The sequence below is a fragment of the Macaca mulatta genome, chromosome X (genome assembly GCF_049350105.2).
Source record: "Macaca mulatta isolate MMU2019108-1 chromosome X, T2T-MMU8v2.0, whole genome shotgun sequence".
Taxonomy (NCBI): Eukaryota; Metazoa; Chordata; class Mammalia; order Primates; family Cercopithecidae; genus Macaca; species Macaca mulatta.
In genome coordinates this window covers 124,407,471-124,427,792 of record NC_133426.1, presented here as the reverse complement: position 1 = coordinate 124,427,792, position 20,322 = coordinate 124,407,471, and the positions used below count along the sequence as shown (strand labels likewise).

At 35.4% G+C, this 20,322-nt stretch overlaps 1 protein-coding gene across 21 annotated transcripts in view; it reads left to right on the top strand.

Moving 5' to 3' along the window:
• Nucleotides 1-20,322, top strand: part of KLHL13 (kelch like family member 13) — a 424,794-nt gene that overhangs the window by 381,529 nt on the left and 22,943 nt on the right. For all 21 annotated transcript variants that reach the window (XM_077989506.1, XM_077989505.1, XM_077989502.1 and 18 more), the window contains one exon: nucleotides 19,854-19,986. In XM_077989506.1, the coding sequence (XP_077845632.1) occupies nucleotides 19,854-19,986 (133 nt within the window). The remainder of the gene's footprint in view (nucleotides 1-19,853; nucleotides 19,987-20,322) is intronic.

The window sequence follows — 20,322 nt, the reverse complement described above, 5'->3', positions numbered from 1 at the left end:
GCAGGAAAGATCTAAAATTGACACCCTAACATCACAATTAAAAGAACTAGAGAAGCAAGAGCAAACAAATTCAAAACCTAGCAGAAGACAAGAAATAACTAAGATCGGAGTAGAACTGAAGGAGATGGAGGCACGAAGAACACTTCAATATCTCAATGAATCCAGGAGCTGGTTTTTTGAAAAGATCAACAAAATAGATAGACCTCTAGCCAGACTAACAAAGAAAAAAGAGAGAAGAATGAAATAGACACAATAAGAAATGATAAAGGGGATGTCACCACTGATCCCACAGAAATAGACTACCATCAGAGAATACTACAAACACCTCTATGCAAATAATCTAGAAAATCTAGAAGAAATGGGTAAATTCCTAGACACATACACCCTCTCAAGACTAAACCAGGAAGAAGTCGAATCCCTGAATAGACCAATAACAAGTTCTGAAATTGAGGCAGTAATTAATAGCCTACCAACCAAAAAAAGCCCAGGACCAGATGGATTCACAGCCAAATTCTACCAGAGGTACGAAGAAGAGCTGATACCATTCCTTCTGAAACTATTCCAAACAATAGAAAAAGACGGAATATTCCCTAACTCATTTTATGAGGCCAGCATCATCCTGATACTAAAACCTGGCAGAGACACACACACACACAAAGAAAATTTCAGGCCGATATCCCTGATCAACATAGATGCAAAACTCCTCAATAAAATGTAATCCATCACGTAAACAGAACCAATGACAAAAACCACATGATTTTCTCAATAGATGCAGAAAAGGCCTTCGACAAAATTCAACACACCTTCATCCTGCAAACTCTCAATAAACTAGGTATTGATGTAACGTATCTCAAAATAATAAGAGCTATTTATGACAAACCCACAGTCAATATCATACTGAATGGGCAAAAGCTGGAAGCATTCCCTTTGAAAACTGGCACAAGACGAGGATGCCATCTCTCGCCACTCCTATTCAATGTAGTATTGGAAGTTCTGGCGAGGGCAATCAGGCAAGAGAAAGATATAAAGTTTATTCAAATAGGAAGAGAGGAATTTAAATTGTCTGTTTGCAGATGACATGATTGTATATTTAGAAAATCCCATCATCTCAGCCCAAAATCTCCTTAAGCTGATAAGCAACTTCAGCAGTCTCAGGATACAAAATCAATGTGCAAAAATTTCGAGCATCCCTATACACCAATAATAGACAAACAGAGAGCCAAATCATGAGTGAACTCACATTCACAATTGCTACAAAGAGAATAAAATGCCTAGGAATCCAACTTACAAGGGGTGTGGAGGACCTCTTCAAGGAGAACTACAAACTGCTGCTCAAGGAAATAAGAGAGGACACAAACAAATGGAAAAACATTCTGTGCTCATGGATAGGAAGAATCAGTATCATGAAAATGGACATACTACCCAACATAATTTATAGATTCAATGCTATCCCCATCAAGCTACCACTGACTTTCTTCTCAGAATTAGAAAAAAAAAAAAAACTACTTTAAATTTCGTATGGAACCAAAAAAGAGCCCGTGCAGCCAAGACAATCCTAAGCAAAAAGAACAAAGCTGGAGGCATCCCATTACCTGACTTCAAACTATACTACAATGTTACAGTAACCAAAACAGCATGATACTGGTACCAAAACAGATATATAGACCAATGGAACAGAACAGAGGCTTCAGATGTAATGCCATGCTTCTACAAGTGTCTGATCTTTGTTCAACCTGACAAAAACAAGCAATGGGGAAAGGATTCCCTATTTAATAAATGGTGTTGGGAAAATTGGCTAGCCATATGCAGAAAACTGAAACTGGACCCCTTCCTTACACCTTATACAAAAATTAACTCAAGATGGATTAAAGACTTAAATGTAAGACTTAAAACTATAAAAATCCTAGAAGAAAACCTAGGCAATACCATTCAGGACATAGGCATCGGCAAAGACTTGATGACTAACACACCAAAAGCAATGGCAACAAAAGCCAAAACTGACAAATGGGATCTAATTAAACTAAAGAGCTTCTGCACACCAAAAGAAACTATCATTAGAGTGCACAGAAATCCTACAGAATGGGAGAAAATTTTTGCAATCTATCCATCATACAAAGGGCTAATATCCAGAATCTACAAAGAACTTAAACAAATTTACAAGAAAAAAACAAACCACCCCATCAAAAAGTGTGTGAAGGATATGAACAGACACTTCTCAAAAAAAGACATTTATGTGGCCAACAAATATATGAAAAAAAAGCTCAGGATTACTGGTCATTAGAGAAATGCAAATCAAAACCACAGAGATGGTATCACCACTCCTATTCAACATAGTATTGGAAGTTCTGGCCAGGGCAATCAGGTGAGAGAAAGAAATAAAGTTTACTCAAATAGGAAGAGAGGAAGTTAAATTGTCTCTGTTTGCAGGTGACATGATTGTATATTGTGAGATTGTGTACCATCTCATGCCAGTTAGAATGTTGATCATTAAAAAGTCAGGAAACAACAGATGCTGGAGAGGATGTGGAGAAATAGGAACACTTTTACTCTGTTGGTGGGTGTATAAATTAGTTCAACCATTGTGGAAGACAGTGTGGTGATTCGTCAAGGATCTAGAACCGGAAATACCATTTGACCCACAATCCCATTACTGGGTATATACCCAAAGAATTTATAAATCATTCTACTATAAAGATACATGCACATGTATGTTTATTGCAGCACTGTTCGCAGTAGCAAAGACTTGTAACCAACCCACATGCCCATCAACGATAGACTGGATAAACAAAATGTGGCACATAGACACCATGGAATAATATGCAGCCATTAAAAGGATGAGTTCATGTCCTTTGCAAGGACATGGATGAAGCTGGAAACCATCATTCTCAGCAAAGTAACACAAGAAGAGAAAACCAAACACCACATGTTCTCACTCATAAGTGGAAGTTGAACAATGAGAACACATGGACACAGGGAGGGGAACGTCACACACCAGGGCCTGTCAGGGGGTGGGGGGCTAGGGGAGGCATAGCATTAGGAGAAATACCTAATGTAGATGATGGGTTGATGGGTGCAACAAACCACCATGGCAGGTGTATACCTATGTAACAAACCTGCATGTTCTGCACATGTATCCCAGAACTTAAAGTATAAAAAAAAAAATCCCTCTAATCCTCCAATATATGAAAACGAGTCTTTGACTATTTTTGTTTGTTATATATCTGAGGATAGATTTTTAAGGTGCTCAAAAAAAAGCTGTATAAATGGTTTACTTGTTGATTTTTCAAGTTATGGAAAGAGAGAATAAGGGGTCAAACAGGAAAAGTATGTGAGGAAGAAGTGTTTTTGGTATACTAAAGTGCTCTCACTAAAGAAAAATAAGAAATACCCCACTCACTACTATATTCCTACCTTATGTAATAATGCCCATAGTAGTCATGAGTTAAAGCCAATTATTGTAGTCCTGCTAATTTTTAAAATTTACTGGAAACCAAATAATGATTGCCACTGTAGTGCAGTGAGAGATATTTAGAGCAATGGTTCTCAAATTTTAGTGCATGTCAGAATCATCAGGAGGGCTTGTTAAAACACTGAACACTAGGTCCCAAACCAGAATTTCTGAATCAAAAACTCTGGGGATAAGGCCCAGGAATTTGCATTTCTAACAAGTTCCTAGATGATGCTGCAGGTCAGGGAACATACTTTTAAGACCATTGTTCTAGAGGTGGGACCTTCTTCCACGAAGAGTCATGGCCTTTTCTTTTCTCGCTATATATTTTATGTAGGTTATAAATTATTGTTACAATGGATACACATTAGAGATAACTTAAATATCTATCAGTAGGTTAATGGTTACATGAAATATGTTGCACCAAAACCATGCAATACTGTGCAGTCACTAAAAAGAGTAATATCTGTACACATTCAATGGAAAGAATATAAGATATTTTAAAAAAGTAACAGGGAAAATGTGATATATCTATACAATGTAATATGATCCAGCTATTTTAAAAGATGAAGTACTAATACATGCTATCATATGGATGAACTTTGAAAACATTATGCTAATTGAAAGAGGCTAGTCACCAAAGTTCATATTTTCTGTGATTCCATATTTTATGTGATTCCATTTGTATGAAATGTCCAGAATAAAGAAATCTATAGAGATGTAAAGTAGACTATTGGTTGCTTACAGCTAGGGAAATTGGGGGGATATGAGAATGAAAGCTAAAGGGTACAGGGTTTCTTTTTGCAGTAATAAAAATATTCTAAAGTTGACTCTGGATATTGTTGCATATATCTGTGAATATACTAAAACCATTGATTTGTGCACTTTAAATGGGTGAATTGTATGGTATTCAGATTATATCTCAATAAAGCTGTTAGAAATGTAATAAGGCAATATGTATTATATAATCCTTTTTATCAGTAGAAAAGTTATACAATATGTATACATATGAATGTGAATGCATAGCAAATGGTAGGGAAACACTAGGGAAGCTGAGGAATACTGTCATATTTTGCTCTGTAAAATCCTACAGTGTTTAATTTTTATTTACAATGGAAATATTTTTCTGCATAACCTTTGTAATAAAAAAAATACATAACAGCCGACAAAACAAGTGTAGCTGGGTCTCAGAGCCCTTAGCTCTGCCATGCCTTAGCTCATTGGTCTAGGCTGAGAAAGAACAGTTATATGAAAGTAACCTGAAATTTTGTGCTACTTGAAGATAATTTTTCTTCCACTGATTTTTTATGTTGTTACAATGTCTCCTGTGGTAGCATAGAGATAGCACTCTATATTGCTATTAAAACCCTTCTATGTTCTGTTTAAAAGTTTATTAAAAATTATGGTCTCACAAATTGCGATTTTTAAGGCCAAGCACTAACAGGGAACATTTTTTTAAATCTAATCTTAGGTGTGTGGTTGTCAAGAGAACAAGCTAGAGAAGTGTTTAATGTGTAAATGTTATCATTGTTTTAAAATTAGCAATAACACATACTCCAGCTTCAAAAGGCATTGAAAGTAGCTGTCAGGGGAACTGATCCATGGGGAGAAACTGTTGTAATAAGTCTCACTCTGCAGGATTACCCACTGTCTAATTGTAGTGAGAAGGACATGGGTTTCAGCCAAAACTAGAATTCTAATCGTGCCCCTTATTAGCTAGTTATGTGACTTTGGGAATGTCATTTATACTCTCTGGCCCAGCTTTTTTTATTTGTAATCTGGGTAAGAGATTTGAGGATTAAATGTCATAATTTATGGAAATAAGGTGCATAATAAATATTCATTTATTTTCCTTCCACTTGAGCTAAATGGAGACGGTCTCACAGGAAATAGAGCTGATCAGAAGTTATGGATATATCACAGGGAACTCTTGAGCCCCTGGGTCATTAATGGACCAGGCTCTGGCTATGGGATGTGGTTCCTCTCAGACTAGGGTCTTTCCTTTTTCTCTTTAAGTCCCACCTACGCAGAGCAGAGCAGTGAGGGTAGGAGTCATGGTGTCTCCCACTGGATAAGATTGGGCAGATGGATGAGGCCACTTATTTTCTGCGATGACTATTGAAGAAAACAGAAAATAGTTAATGAATTAAATGATTATGTATTAATATGTGATTATATAATAAAAAAAGAAGTTATGGGTATACCAAATAAGGTATCTATCTGGTTGGCTTGAGCAAATAGTTGGCTTGAGCAGGTCTAGCAGGTTACTCATCTCCATTGAATGGCTTCAGCAAACTAGGCTGTCAAAGAAAGTTCCTAGAAAGTCATTTGATACCTAACAGGCTTGGATTCCTAGAATCTTGAACAACTTCCAGGATAATCCATGACTGAGTTAGCAGGGCAAATGAATTTTACTCAAGTAAGAAAGATTAACTAGGGTTAGCTTAAGTAGTAATTGGTAAAATCAAGGATTGTTTCATTTCACTCACTCCTTGGCTACTACTACATCTGTGGTTATTTTTCATGGAAACTTTCTATTCTTTGACTTCTCCCTATTATACCAAGTTGTCAGCATCTTTCTCTTATTGTCCTATCCTATGGTAATTCGTTGAATGATACCCTTCCTAGCACCTTCAGTTTTTAAAATAATAGCTTTATTGAGATATGATTCACATACCATATAATTCACCCATTTATTGTGCAAATCAATGGCTTGCAGTATATTCACAGGATTGTGCAACGGTCACCACAATCAATTGTAGAACATTATAATCACCTCAAAAAGAAGCCCATATTTGTCAGCAGTCACTCCACACTTGCCCCCAACTCTTTTCTCAATATAGCAACTTATATGATTTGGCTCTGTGTCCCTGCCTAAATCTCATGTCAAATTGTAAGCCCCGAGGAGGGGCTTCGTGGGAGGCAATTGGATCATGAGGGTGGATTTTCCCTTTTGCTTTTCTCGTGATAGTGAGTGAGTTCTCAAGAGATCTAGTTGTTTGAAAGTGTGTAGCACCTCGCCCTTCACTTTCGTCCTCCTGTTCTCACCATGTCAGATATGCCTGTTTCACCTTCCGCCATGGTTGTACGTTTTCTGAGGCTTCCGCAGCCATGCTTCCTGTATAGCCTGTGGAATGATGAACTGATTAAACTTCTTTTCTTCATAAATGACCAGTTCCAGGTATTTCTTTATAGTAGTGTGAGAATGGATTAATACAACAACCATTTATCTTTTCTCTGTTTCTATAGATCTGTCTATTCTGAGCATTTCATATAAATGGAATCATACGATATGTGGTCTTTTGTGACTTGTTTCTATTACTTACCATAATGTTTTCAAGGTTCGTCTATATTGTGGCATATGACATGCTTCCTTCCTTTCTGTGTTCAAACAATATTCCATTGTGTGGATATTTTGTTTATCTATTCATTAATTGATAAGTATTTCTTTTTTCATACATTTTGGCTTTTATGAATAAAAGCTATGAATATTCTTGTGTAAGTGTCTGTGAGGACATATATACCTTAGAGTGGAATTACTGGATCCTATGGTAGTTCTGTTTAATTTTTTGAAGAACTGCCAGTGTTTTCCAAAGTATCTGCACCATTTTATATTCACACTGGCAGTGCATGAGGTTTTTAATTTCTCCACATTCTTACCAGCATTTATTAACTGTCTTTTTAAAAGTATTATAGCCATCCCTGTAGGTGTGAAGCAGTTTTGATTTGCATTTCCCTGATTGCTGATGATGTTGAATATCTTTTTTTAATGCTTTTGGCCATTTGTATGTGATCCTGGAAGAAAAAACAAATCTTATTCTTGTTCTGTGCCAAGTCACCAGGAAAGAAGAAAACAAACCAAAACAAATAGAAAAAGAAATCCTTCACCCATGTTTTAGTTGGGTTGTTTATCTTTTTATTACTCTGTAGTAAGAGTTCATACACACATATATGTTATATTATATTACATATATATATTTACATATATATGTATTCTAGATACAAATCCGTTATCTGGTACATGATTTACAAGCATTTTCTCCAAGCATCTTCAGTTTTATGGTCCCTTCTTGTTCTGCTAATTGCTTTGCCAATCTCCAATTCTTTATCCGTTCAGCCATATAATCTTTGCTTCTGTATTATCTTGGCAAAGTTAGTAGGAGAGAAGGTCAAGGAAAATACCTGGAAGGCTTTGGATTTTTCACTATTCCCTAAACATATATTGTGTGTTTATATGTTAGTGTGTTTGTACACATTTCCTCTCCCTGGAATGCCCTTACTTTACTTTTCCTGTCTGGTAAACCTCAATTTATTTATAATGACCTATCTTTTTTTCTTTTTAAAAAGTATTTATTTTTACTTTAGATTCAGGGGGACGTGTGCAAGTTTGTTACATGGGTATACTGCGTGATGCTGAGGTTTGGGTTTCTAATGATTCCATTGCTCAAGTAGTGAACATAGTACCCAATAGGTAGTTTTTCAACCCTTCTCCCATTTCTCCCTTCCTCCTTTTTGAATCGCCGATGTTTATTATTTCAATTTTTTTGTCCATGTGTACCCAATGTTTAGCTCCTACTTATAAGTGAGAACATACGATATTTCAGTTTCTGTTTCTGCCTTAATTTGCTTGGGATAATGGCCCCCAGCAGTATCCGTGTTACTGCAGAGGGCAAGATTGCATTATTTTTTATGGCTGTGTAGTACTCCATGGTGTATATGATCCATCTTAAATGGATGGTACCTCTTCTGTTAAACTTTTCTTGACCCAAGCAGAGTTAGTAGCTTCTTCTATTCATACATTTTATCTGTTATAAATATCACCTATCAGTGAGCTCCTCAAGGTCTAGGATCTAAGTTGTTGTTTCTGTATGCCTGTGATCAGTACATGATGCTGATTAATAAATGTCCACCTTTTGTATTACTAGCATACTAATTATACATACTATGTATACATGCATTGAAACATCACATTGTACCCCATAAATGTGTACAATTATTATGTGTCAATTATAATTAAAAATTAAATTTTATTAAGAAATGATACATATAAAGAGCTTAGCCCTGGGATAGAGAAAGTACTCAGTGCCTTTTTAATGCTGTTATTGATGTTGTTTGTGGATTAAATTAATTTGGATGGCAGCTTATAAATCAGTTTCATATATACTTTCCTCATTGATACTTGAAAAAATGCTATGAGGTATAAAAGGCAAGAATTGTTATCTCCATTTTATAGATAAGGACACTGAAGCTCAGAGAGATTAGGAGTCTTGCCCAAGTTCACATAGCCAGTAAGTGATAAACACTGAGACTTGAACCCAGATTTGATGATGGTATAGTTTTGTATTTTTATTTCTACTGGTCTTGCTCTAAATTGTCTTACCTTTTAAAATACAATGTTTATAAATATTGTGTTCATTAACTATAAATGTAAAAAGATGTATTAGCAAAGGCTAAAAGTTTGGAATGAATGATATAATAAATATTTTATTCTTGATAGAAGTAGCAGAATTATGCAGAATGTCTTCTTGCTGGCCTGCCTTTCTTCCATTCCCCTGCTGAAAAGAAAACAACAACAACAACCACAACAACAACAAAGAAAGAAAAAAACAGGGAGAAAAATGTTAACTGCCAGTTGAAAACATCCCTTTCATCCTTAAGACCTGGAGGCCATAATTAGGGTATCATGCTTCAGCTGGTGGCACTGTATATTAATTACAGAATACTTAGGTATATGGAAACAAATCATTTCCTGATTACTGGCGATACTTACTCAAACCTATAAAGGTTGAAAATGCCTTGTTACTCTGGCTATGTAGGCTTCTAGTTGACATTTTCTCATTTTAAGATTGGTGCCTATTGGACTGTTCTTTTTGTGTTTTCCTCCCTTACAGCTATTTACTTTCTCTCTTCATTTTTAGTTCTAAAGTCAATGTAAGATATCATTTTATAGTCTTAAGTTATCATCTAGCTAATAGAATGTTAAAGAAATGGGTTATTCTAAGAGCCTATACAGATTAACATGTGTTGCCTTTCCCTGGGTTAACTTCTCTGAATGTTTATCCTTAGGTAAATGCTTGGGTTGCTGATAATGTCATGTTGATGAAGTATATCCTTTTTCTAAACATTATGATAATAAAATAAACAGCTTTAAAAATATATTGTTAATACGTTGTTAACAAAAGAAACAGGCATAATGATTAAGATAATTTACGTTTTATAAAATAAGAGTTCAAACAGTCTAGATTCTTGTGGTTTTTATGAAAATGATACTTTTAATTTCTTTTCATTTCCTGAATAGCAGCTAGAATATAGGGAAATGAGTCTATAGCTTTTCTTGGGCATAGCTCATGGGGCACTCAGGTTGGGGTACAATACATTATTCTTATTCTTTGAATTGACTGTGCATCTTTAGGATAAAAGTTGGAAGACTGTCTGCCGCTTTCCCTTTTTAGGCCACTTCTGTGTGTTCTTGTCCTGCTCTCTCAATTGAGTATTTTTGGTTATTTGCAAGTGTCGAAGTGATGAGAGGGCTCTCACATACCAACTTGAAAGTCAAATATGCTGGAATACGTAATTTGAATTTCTGATTGTTGCTAGTATATAGTAATACAGTTTGTTATTAATTATTGATCTGGCATTGTGCAACCTTGGTAAACTGACTTATCAGTTCTAGCAGCTTTTTTGGGTAGATTCTATAGGTTTTCCTATATAGGCAATCATTTCGCCTATAAATAAGCCAGCCAGCCTGCCTGCCTGCCTGCCTGCCTGCCTTCCTTCCTTCCTTCCTTCCTTCCTTCCTTCCTTCCTTCCTTCCTTCCTTTGTTCTTCCTTTTCTTCCTTTCTTTGCCCTCCCTCCCTTGCTTTCTTTTCTTTCCCCTTTATTCCTTTATTTTTCTTTTCTTCTTTTCTTGTTTTATTTCTTTTCTTTTTTCTTTCCAGTCTGATGCCTTTTTTTCCTTACCTTATTGCACTGGATAAAACTTCCAGAAAAATGGTGAAAGCATTCAGTCTTTCACCATTAAGTATGATGTTACCTGTAGGTTTGAGGAAGTTCTCTCCTATTCTTAGCTTGCTAAAAATTTATTTTATTTTTCTAATTTTTTTTTGAGACAAAGTCTTATTCTGTCACCCAGACTGGAGTGCAGTTGCATGATTTTGGCTTACTGCAACCTCCATCTCCCAGGCTCAAGCAATCATCCTTCCTCAGCCTCCAGAGTAGCTGGGACTATATGTGTGTGCCACAACACTCGACTAATTTAATTTTTTTTTTTGTAGAGACGATGTCTCACTATATTGCTCAGGCTAGTCTCAAACAGCTGGCTTAAGCAATCCTCCTGCCTGACCTCCCAAAGTGCTGGGATTACAGGCATGAGCCACCACATCTGGCGAGTTTACTTTAAAAAAAAAATCAGGAATGAATGTTGGATTTTGACAAATGCCTTTTATTTCTGTAGCAATTAAGAAATGATCTTAGCATTTTTCTTTTTCAGTCTGTTAGTATGGTGATTTATATTGATTAATTTTTGATTGTGAAAACAACCTTGCATTGGAGGTATAAACTCTTCACTTGGTCATGATGTATTTATTATTATTATATATCAGTAAATTTAGCTTGCTAAAATTTTGTTGAAAAGTTTTACATCTTTGTGCCCAGCGGATTTTGATCTTGGCTTTCTGTGATTGTCTTGTCTGGTTTTGGTATTAGAGTAATGCTGGCCATGTAGAATAACTTGGGATATATGCTCTCCTCCTAATAGTCTGGATTTGTTTGTGGGGTATGGGTGTTCTTTCTTCCTTAAATGTTTGATAGATTTCACCAGTGAAACAATTTCATCTTAGAGTTTTCCTTGGGGAAACAATTTTAAATTAAAATTTAATTTTATAGTAGACATGTAGCTATTTAGCTTATCTATTTCTTCTAAAACTTTAGTAGCTTGTGTCTTTCACAGAATTTGTCCGTGTAAACTGAGTTGTCAAATTTATTGGCATGAAGTTGTTCGTATTTCCTTGTTATCCTTTTAATACCTGTAGAATCTCTAGTTTGTGCCACTTCTATTCATCCTGGCATTGGTAATTTGTATTTTCTCTCTTTTTTCCCCTAATCAGTCTTGTTAGAGTTTTATCAGATTTATAGAGCTTTTGGTCTTATTGCTTTTTCTGTCTTTCTGTTTTCTATTTCATTGATTTCCACTGTGATCTTTATAATTGCAATTCTTCTGCCTAATTTGGGATAAATTGGCTCTTCTATTTCTAGTTTTTAAAGAAAGAAACAGATCTTTCATAGGAGATGTTTCTTCTTCTTTAATATAGTCATTGACTGATATAAATTTCCCCTAAGTGGAGCTTCATCTGCCCTCCACAATTTTTGATGTTATATTTTCATTTAGTTCAAAATGCTTGCTAGTTTGTCTTTTGATTTCTTCATGGGTTATTTAGAAGTATGTTTTAGTTTCAAAACATTTGGGGATTTTCCAGAGATTTTTCTATTTTTGATTTCTAATATAATTAAGCTGGGGTCAGAGAACATATTAATAATTTGTATGACTTAAATCCTTAAAAAATTTTTTAAGGCTAGTTTTATGGCCCAGAATATGATCTATCTTGTAAATGTTTCACATATACCTGAAAATAATTTGCCTTCTACTGTTCTTCAGTGAAGTATTCTGTAAATGCCAATTAGGTCAATTGGTTAATAGTGTTGTTTCAATATCCTTGCTAATTTCTATATATTTACTGGTTTCTGTCACCTTTAAAATCAATTATTGAGATAATGGTATTGAAATCTCCAATTATAATTGTAAATTTATTTCCATTTGTAGTTCTCTCAGAGTTTGCTTCATGCATTTTGAAACTCTGCTATTAAACACACAAACATCTAAGGAATTTATGTTCTCTTGGTAAACTGACCTTTATTATGAAATTACCTGCTTAATTTTTGGTACTATGCTCTGAGATCTATTTTGTTTGATACTGTAGTCATGCTAGGTTTATTTGAATTAGTGTTTGCTTTGTATGTCTTTTATCCTTTTACTTTTATTTTTGTAAATTAACATACAGTAAAAGTCAATTTTTTATTAGTACATACTTTTATGAGTTTCAACATATATATTGTTTCATTTAATCTCCAGAATTATGACACAGAACCATTCCATGACCTCAGCATACTCCCTCATGTTATCCCTTGGTAATTATACCCACCACCATCCCTAAACCCTGGAAGCTACTGGTCTATTTTCTGTCGCTTTATTTTTGTCTTTTTGGAAATGTTACATAAATGACATTGTATGGTCTGTAAGCTTTTGGGGCTGGCTTATTTTACTTGGTATAATATTTTTGAGATTCATTCATTTTGTTATGTATGTCAATAGTTTGTTCCTTTTTACTGTTGAGCAGTATTCCATGGTATGGAACTTTGTGAGGTCTCTTCTCCATGCTCCTCCACCTGGACCATCTTCCGGATTCTTTCCAGTTGCCAGGGCTCTATTTTGGCCCTTTGGCCTGAAAGCTGGGACCTTATTTTCCCTGCTCTGCCACACAATTATCATGACTGCACCCACATCTTGGTCCAAAGACAGAGAGGAATTGAATTGAATATTCACCACAGAAAGACAATCACTGCTTCTCTGACCAAGGAGGAGGGGGCGGGGCGGGGCGAAGCAAGGCGAGGCGTCCTCTCCAAGCTGTCTAAGCTTTGAGAATCTTCTCTTTAAGAAGGACGTGGACGGCCGGGCGCAGTCGCTCAAGCCTGTAATCCCAGCACTTTGGGAGGCAGAGGCGGGCGGATCACGAAGTCAGGAGATCAAGACCATCCTGGCTAACACGTTGAAACCCCGTCTTTACTAAAATACAAAAAATTAGCCGGGCAGGCGGCGTGCGCTTGAAGTCCCAGCTACTCGGAAGGCTGAGGCAGGAAAAGGGCGTGAACCTGGGGGAGGCGGAGGTTGCAGTGAGCTGAGATCGCGCCACTGCACTCCAGCCTGGGCGACAGAGTGAGACTCTGTTTCAAAAAATTTTTAAAAAATAAATAAATAAATAAATGAAGAAGTAGGGGGCTTCTCCTGGAGCTTTTTCTGTCTGTTGACAGGTGACTGTTTCCGGGTTACATGATGCCCTATAAGTCCAGGTTGGGGTACACTGGGAAATATAAGATAGGGGGTGGGGTGGGGACTCACCATCAGCTTGGTGAGAGTTTGCATTCTGATTTTCATTCTCAATTCATCTCTCATTAACATGTGGTTTTCATTTACTTTTAAGCTTCGTGAAATTGCACCAGGACAGCATTTATTCTAGAGCAAACTTTCCCCCAGTACTGAGACAGAATCCTTTTGAGCACTCTACCTAAGGCCCCAGCCTTGTAAGGTTTCCACTCTTACGGTTTGAATAGAAACGACTTCCAGCCCTTTGTGATCCTTGGAGAGTATTCCTTGTGCTCCTTTTTGGCGGTTCTTTCTGCAGACAAATATGCTTATCATTACTCGCTGAAATACTTGAGGGTGACTGTTTTCCGAGCTCTGGAATCCTCTCTCTGTGCTGATCTCTCTTCTTATATTCTGTCCTATCTGCCTTGACGTCCCCCGAATCTCAGCTCTAGGAGAATACTAGGTTTTGCCTGGGTTCCCACTCCCTGTACCTCTGTCGGGAATCCGTAGGCAGTAAATTTAGACAGTCCCAGGGCTCACCTAATTTGTTTCTTATCTTTCACAGATCCCTTTCCTTCAGTGTTTTTAACTTTTTTCCCATATATTTTTGTCTGATTTTAAAGAGTTTCAGGAGGTAATGTAAGTCTAATCTCTCTTACTGGAAACAAATTTATAGGATACAATTGAATAAGTAATGGTGAAATCCAGACTAAAAATGCCTAATTATTTTAGAGATGATTGTGTGAGAGAGAGCTTTACAAAGGAGGTGAAATTTGGGCAGGTGTGGTGGCTCACACCTGTAATCCCAGCATTTTGGGAGGCTGAGACAGGTGGCGGTTGGGGGGCATCCTTGAGGCCAGTCTGGGTAACATGACGAGACCCCTTTTCTACAAAACAGCGACAACAAAGGAGGTCTAATTTAAACTAGTCTTTGAAGGAGGGAGGATATTCCAAGTGAAAAAAAAATTTTATTACCAATAAGATAGTTTGGAGAACAACCTGATAAGACGGGTCAGAGTACATAGGGAACTAATACAAAATAAGGTTGGGGTCAGATGAAAGAAGTCTCTGGCAGCCAGAAGTTGTGCTGTAATGCAGTGAGAGCCTTTAAGAAGTTTTTAAAGTCTAAGCAGTGTTAAATAATGAGCACAGAGTTTAAAACTAATACAAACATCTATGTCCAGCCTATGTATTTCTTTTAACTTAAGAGCATCTGTTCCTTTTTCTGTCCTTTGAATAAAATGAAAAGCAGCCTCATAAAAACATGGCTGGTATTGTTTTTATCGAACACATTACATTTACATAACATTGGAGTAAAGCCATTTCTTAACTTGCTTTTCTTTAGTTCCTTAATCTTTGTTCATAGAACATATTTTCCATTATAATTTTCACTACTCTTTTCAGGATGCGTTTCGTTTTTTCTCTACTTAAAATGACAATGATCAAAACTAGATATAATATGGTAGTAAGTTTGTTCTAATGTAGAATTTAGTTGAATGATTTGTTTATCAAATTCCTTTTAAATACTGACAGTATCAATGTAGCTTTTTTTCAAAATAGCATTATATTTCACTTGAAAGCTATTGACATCCAAGCAATTTTTATACAAATTATTCATGGCTTGTCTGGTTTCCATGTTACAATCCTGTAATGTCAAGTCATATTCTATTCTGTTTTAATATGATCATTTTAAAATTTATCAAACTCATTAGTATGTTTCGGTCTTTGTTTGTTTCCTGGTATTAGATATGTACCTCTCTCTATTTAATAGAGGTTGAAGTTTTGATACATTAGGTAAGTTTAATACAGTGAAGAGAAAAAACATGTTTTTAATGCTGTTTTCCAGCATCAGTATAGCATTAAATGATGCTATTTTTCCAGGATATGGAGAAGAAAATAAAGGAAGATATGGGGAGATTTATAGAAGAAGAAAGGGAAATATTAAAGAAATTGAAGACAGACAAGCCCCTCTTAAATCAAACCCAAGGCACAGAGACAGCAAAGTAGAGAACTAAGATAAGTGTTGAGATAGAAAGACTGGAAAGATGATGAGTTTAAATCAACAGAAGCAGTTTTAAGGACACTCTGAAAAACTAATTGGAAACTGAACAATTTGCCTAAAGCAGAGCTGCATAGGTATATGGTATACCAGCATATGGAAATAGACAAAAATGTTTATATAAATCTTTCAAGAAGAGTGAGTACAAATTTGGTGAAAGAAAATGATTTTACAGTAAAAGGACTTATTTCGAGTGGGCAGGAATCTTTGAAAGACTTCTTAAATTGGGAAAAGATTTATGAGTGAAAGCAAAAGGTAGATATGTAGAAGGCAGATGAGAATTTTGGAGGATAATGAACCTCTCTCTTTTTCTTTTAATGTATACATACTCCACTAGAAGATTAGAGAATAAAAGTTGTTTAGAGAAATGACTACCTTCTTGTACACAACAATGTGTATAGTCAGAAGGAGCTTCTCTTTAGACAGAACTGGGATATCCGGAAAATGATATACAAACAAGATGTTTAGAATTTGTTTGAAAACAATCTGAATTGACAGATATCATTTGGATAAAGATAGACATAATGTAGAATAAAATTCACTAATATGGAATTGGATAGTGGGGTGGTTCATTTATGCATATAAAAATAAAGGTTATGAAATGTTTAGAAAGGGACGCTGTATGTTGTGAAAATACATGCAAAACCTTACAAAAGCAGATAACTTGCCAAAGGTAGATAAATTAAGCGTGGAATAGAAGATACTCCGAATTTGTTAAAAATGCTGTAGGTGCCTCAACTTCTTTTCTTTTGGGACACCAGATTATACTGAGAAAGGTTAAAGGATTTTTAAAAAAATGATAGTGTAAAGGGACGCAAAATGATAAAATCTGTGAAGAGGATAAAAGCTCCCGGTGTCTTAGCTGAGCAAAGCTGTCCAGATCTTGAGCATTGATTTCATACCTCCACAAGCAGTTTGAATGGAATATGGACAAAACAAGAAATTACACAGCTAACGATACAAGATGCATTAGCTACTTCTTTTTTCAGAGGGAAAAAGAAGTAATACATAGTAGGACTGGAACATACTGACTATTCAATACAATTGTAAAATATTTGCAGGAATATTTTAAAGTCAGGAGGCTAGCAAATAAGCCAAGAAGGTTTTCTTTCTTTTTTTTTTTTTTTTTTGGTTTGTTTTTGTTCTTTAGTGGAAGAAAATATTGGATCAGATACAATCATTGATTTTGATTAAATAAGCCAGAATTGCTTTATAAAGATATTGTCTACGTATGCTTTAGAGAAGAAGAATAAAAACCTATTTGATAAATAAAAATAAAGGGGGCATACAGTACCTAGGCTCATCTCATTAGTCATCTCTCTTTTATGCCAATGCCCAAGGTATGTTATTTCTCCCAAGAAAAATCAAATCCTTTAACTTGCCATTAGCTCTTTAAAACTTTAAAACTAAATGTCCTTCAAACCAACAACTTCAATCCTGAGACTATCTCCCACAGATATACTTAGACAACTAAGGGTATGTACAAGGAAGTTAATTGCAGCATTCCTTTTAACTGCGAAAATTGAGGGAAAACCTGAGTGTTCAACTAAATGGGAATGGATAAATAACTTACGACATGCCCCCACTATAGATTACTGTGCATGCACTAAAAGAATGAAGTAAGTCCTGTGCACTGAGATAGAAGACTATCTGTGTTATCTGCTCAAGTGAATTTTAAAATGCACAACAGTATGTATAGTAACCCACTTTAAAAAGGCCTTTATATATTTTAATACAAGCATAATGTAGATTATGATACATAGAGAATGAGGTCTTGAAGTATGCTTACTAAACTGTTAACAGTAGTTACTTCTAGTAAGCGAAAGAGGTAGCCTTTAAGTTTTAAACTTATATCCTTCTGTATTTTGACTTCAAAAAACATACAAGCACATATTAAATTTTTAAACCTGAAATTTATATGAGGGAGAAAACAAACACAAGTTTGGGAGCCAATGTTTTCTCCCCAGCTCCTGGTTCACTACCTTTTCTCTTACCTTAACCTTTACCACTACCACAAACTACCACAAACGAACACTTTAAGCACAACTCAGTTTATTATTGGAAGAGGTTTCACAAATAAGTTCCTGGTTTCCAGTTAACTTGTTGCAAAGTTTACATCCTACCCAATGTGGCTACATGGATTTAAAGTTACCAGTGGTAGCTTCTGAGTGAAATTTTGTTTGTTTGTTCATGGAACAAACAATGTGTTCATGGAACACATATTAAGTACCAACAATATGCCAAACACTGGGGAATTCAAAGATGCTAGTCTCAACTGTTTCAGCTGATACTTGACTATCCTCTCCCACACCCTAGTGTCCTCACTGAGTACTTCCCAATACTCTACATTTGAAAGGTGATTCCCACAAATTTATTGCAATTTAGACCCCATATATCAATTTTAAAAGAGCTGAAATGGCTCTTCGCATGCCTTCAGCATGAGAATATTCCCGTAAAATTGGCATCTCTTTTTACAAGATGAGCTATTATTATTTTACTTCTACTCTTCTAAATAACAGAAACAGCAGACGAATTAGCAATGGAAAATAAAAATAGTGGCATAGGGTATATAATGTTTACAAAGAAAAAAGGACATTTGTGAAAGATTTGATATTTGTTAACAAACATGTAAATCATTGTTGGAAAAAGAAAAATATGATATATACACTTGTTTTAAAGTGTATGCATAATGTGTAAATAGTTTTGGAATGAAAATGTTCATCTCTTTCCCTAGAGGGAAAGTGGCTGGATCAGATCATCTCTTTGAAGTTCCAGTTCTGTAATTCAAGCATTTTCTTTAAAAAGCAGTTTTAAAATTAAAATGAGAAACTTAACTGGGGTTTATATTACACATATGTGTAGGATCAATATTTTTAAAACTGCGTTCTTAATATGTTACGCCTTTTGCTCTTTAAATCTGTGAAACGTAACCTTAGTTTTATTTGAAGTCGTTAAAATATGAAGGGGACAGAGTAATCAATGCTATTGATTCTTACTGTATTTTATTATTAGAAAGCAATTTGTGTATCTGTCTTCCTGATTTTTTATAATGAAACATTTCTATCTTTGAAACTACAGACTCAATCTTGCCAAAATGTTCATTTGTTTTGCATCATTATTAAATTGTATATTGTCCCCTTTTGGTGTACTTTACTAGTCTGTTATAATCCTTTTAAATTCATTATTCCTAATTGACAAATAAACATTATATATAATTTGTCATGTAAAACATGATATTTTAATCACACCATGGTGAATGGGGTATCCATCCCCTAAAGCATACATCTACTGTGTACCCATAAAAATTAAAAATAAAAGATAAAAAACGAAAAACATGATGTTTTGAAAGATGTGTATGTTGTAGATTCAACCTGTTATAATCTTAAAGTGATTGTCATTCTTCTAACTTATATCAATAGAACTACTGTTTGTCTGTCATTAGTTGAGACCATCAGGGTGTAGTGGAAAAGCTAATCAACAAGGATTCTTCTCACCAGAGCTCTGTCATTCCTCTGAATTGTGGCTGCTAGCCTGTTAATTTTCCACTAAACCTTTATGCATTTGGAGACAATTAAGTCTCACGTTGGGGTTTCCTGGGCTTTTTTCCCCCAAAGATAATTAAGTCTCAAACTTGAAACTTGAAAGATATTTGGTCAGGCAGCAGCAATGTACTGAGTACAGCCTTCTCAGAGAGGTGAAACAATACAATTAGTAGAAAGAACTCCTATCATGTGCTCAGTACAGTTGCTCTCTACTTTTCTTTCTCAACCTCCCCCCAAACAAAACAAAACCAAGATGCTTCAGTCAAGCACTATAAAAGGACTATTAAATTATCGTGAAAAGGAATGTTGGACAGTCTAATACTCTCATTCTGCAGATGGGAAAATAGAAGTGCACATTGTAATTATTTTTCAAAATAAGGTAAAATCTCAAAATTGTGTAAATAAGCAAACATATATACTCTTTCCTTAATCGTTTTTAACCTAAATTAATCTTAATTTTGTGTTATTACTGCAGTGAAAGAAAATATGCAGTGTCACATATCAGGAAAGTTGTGCAGTTATTTTTTCTTCTCCTGAATAATTATTCTATTGCCTTTATGTTCCACATATGTTGCACCACATTAATATTCAAACAATTTTAGCACACAAAGATTTGTAACCTCATTTTACCTTGATTAATGACTCAACTCATGTTCTTGTTGTAGGGCTTTGACCAGCTTCGACTTGAAGGATTGCTTTGCGATGTGACCCTGATGCCAGGTGACACAGATGATGCTTTCCCTGTGCATAGAGTCATGATGGCATCTGCTAGCGATTACTTCAAGGCTATGTTCACAGGTAGTTTGCCTTTTAAAACTCTGAAGCCACATTAAAACAATATGAAAAATCTGTGTTTAAATCTTTTTTATTTCTAACCTGAAATTTAGTTCTTTTGGAAATAACTTCAAAAGAAGTATACAACAGTATGTATGGTTTTCGGTGGTGCTGTTTTAACATGGAAAGTTGATGCACTTTTTTTCATACTGTCCATTTTTATCTCACAGCTTTTCTTTTTCAAGCTCATATCTGAGTGGGCCATTAGAGACTCTGTGTCCTGCTAATACAATCTCTACTCTATATCAAAAGATAGGAAGTGAGAACATTTTGGAAGCACTTGCATCATATATGACCTCC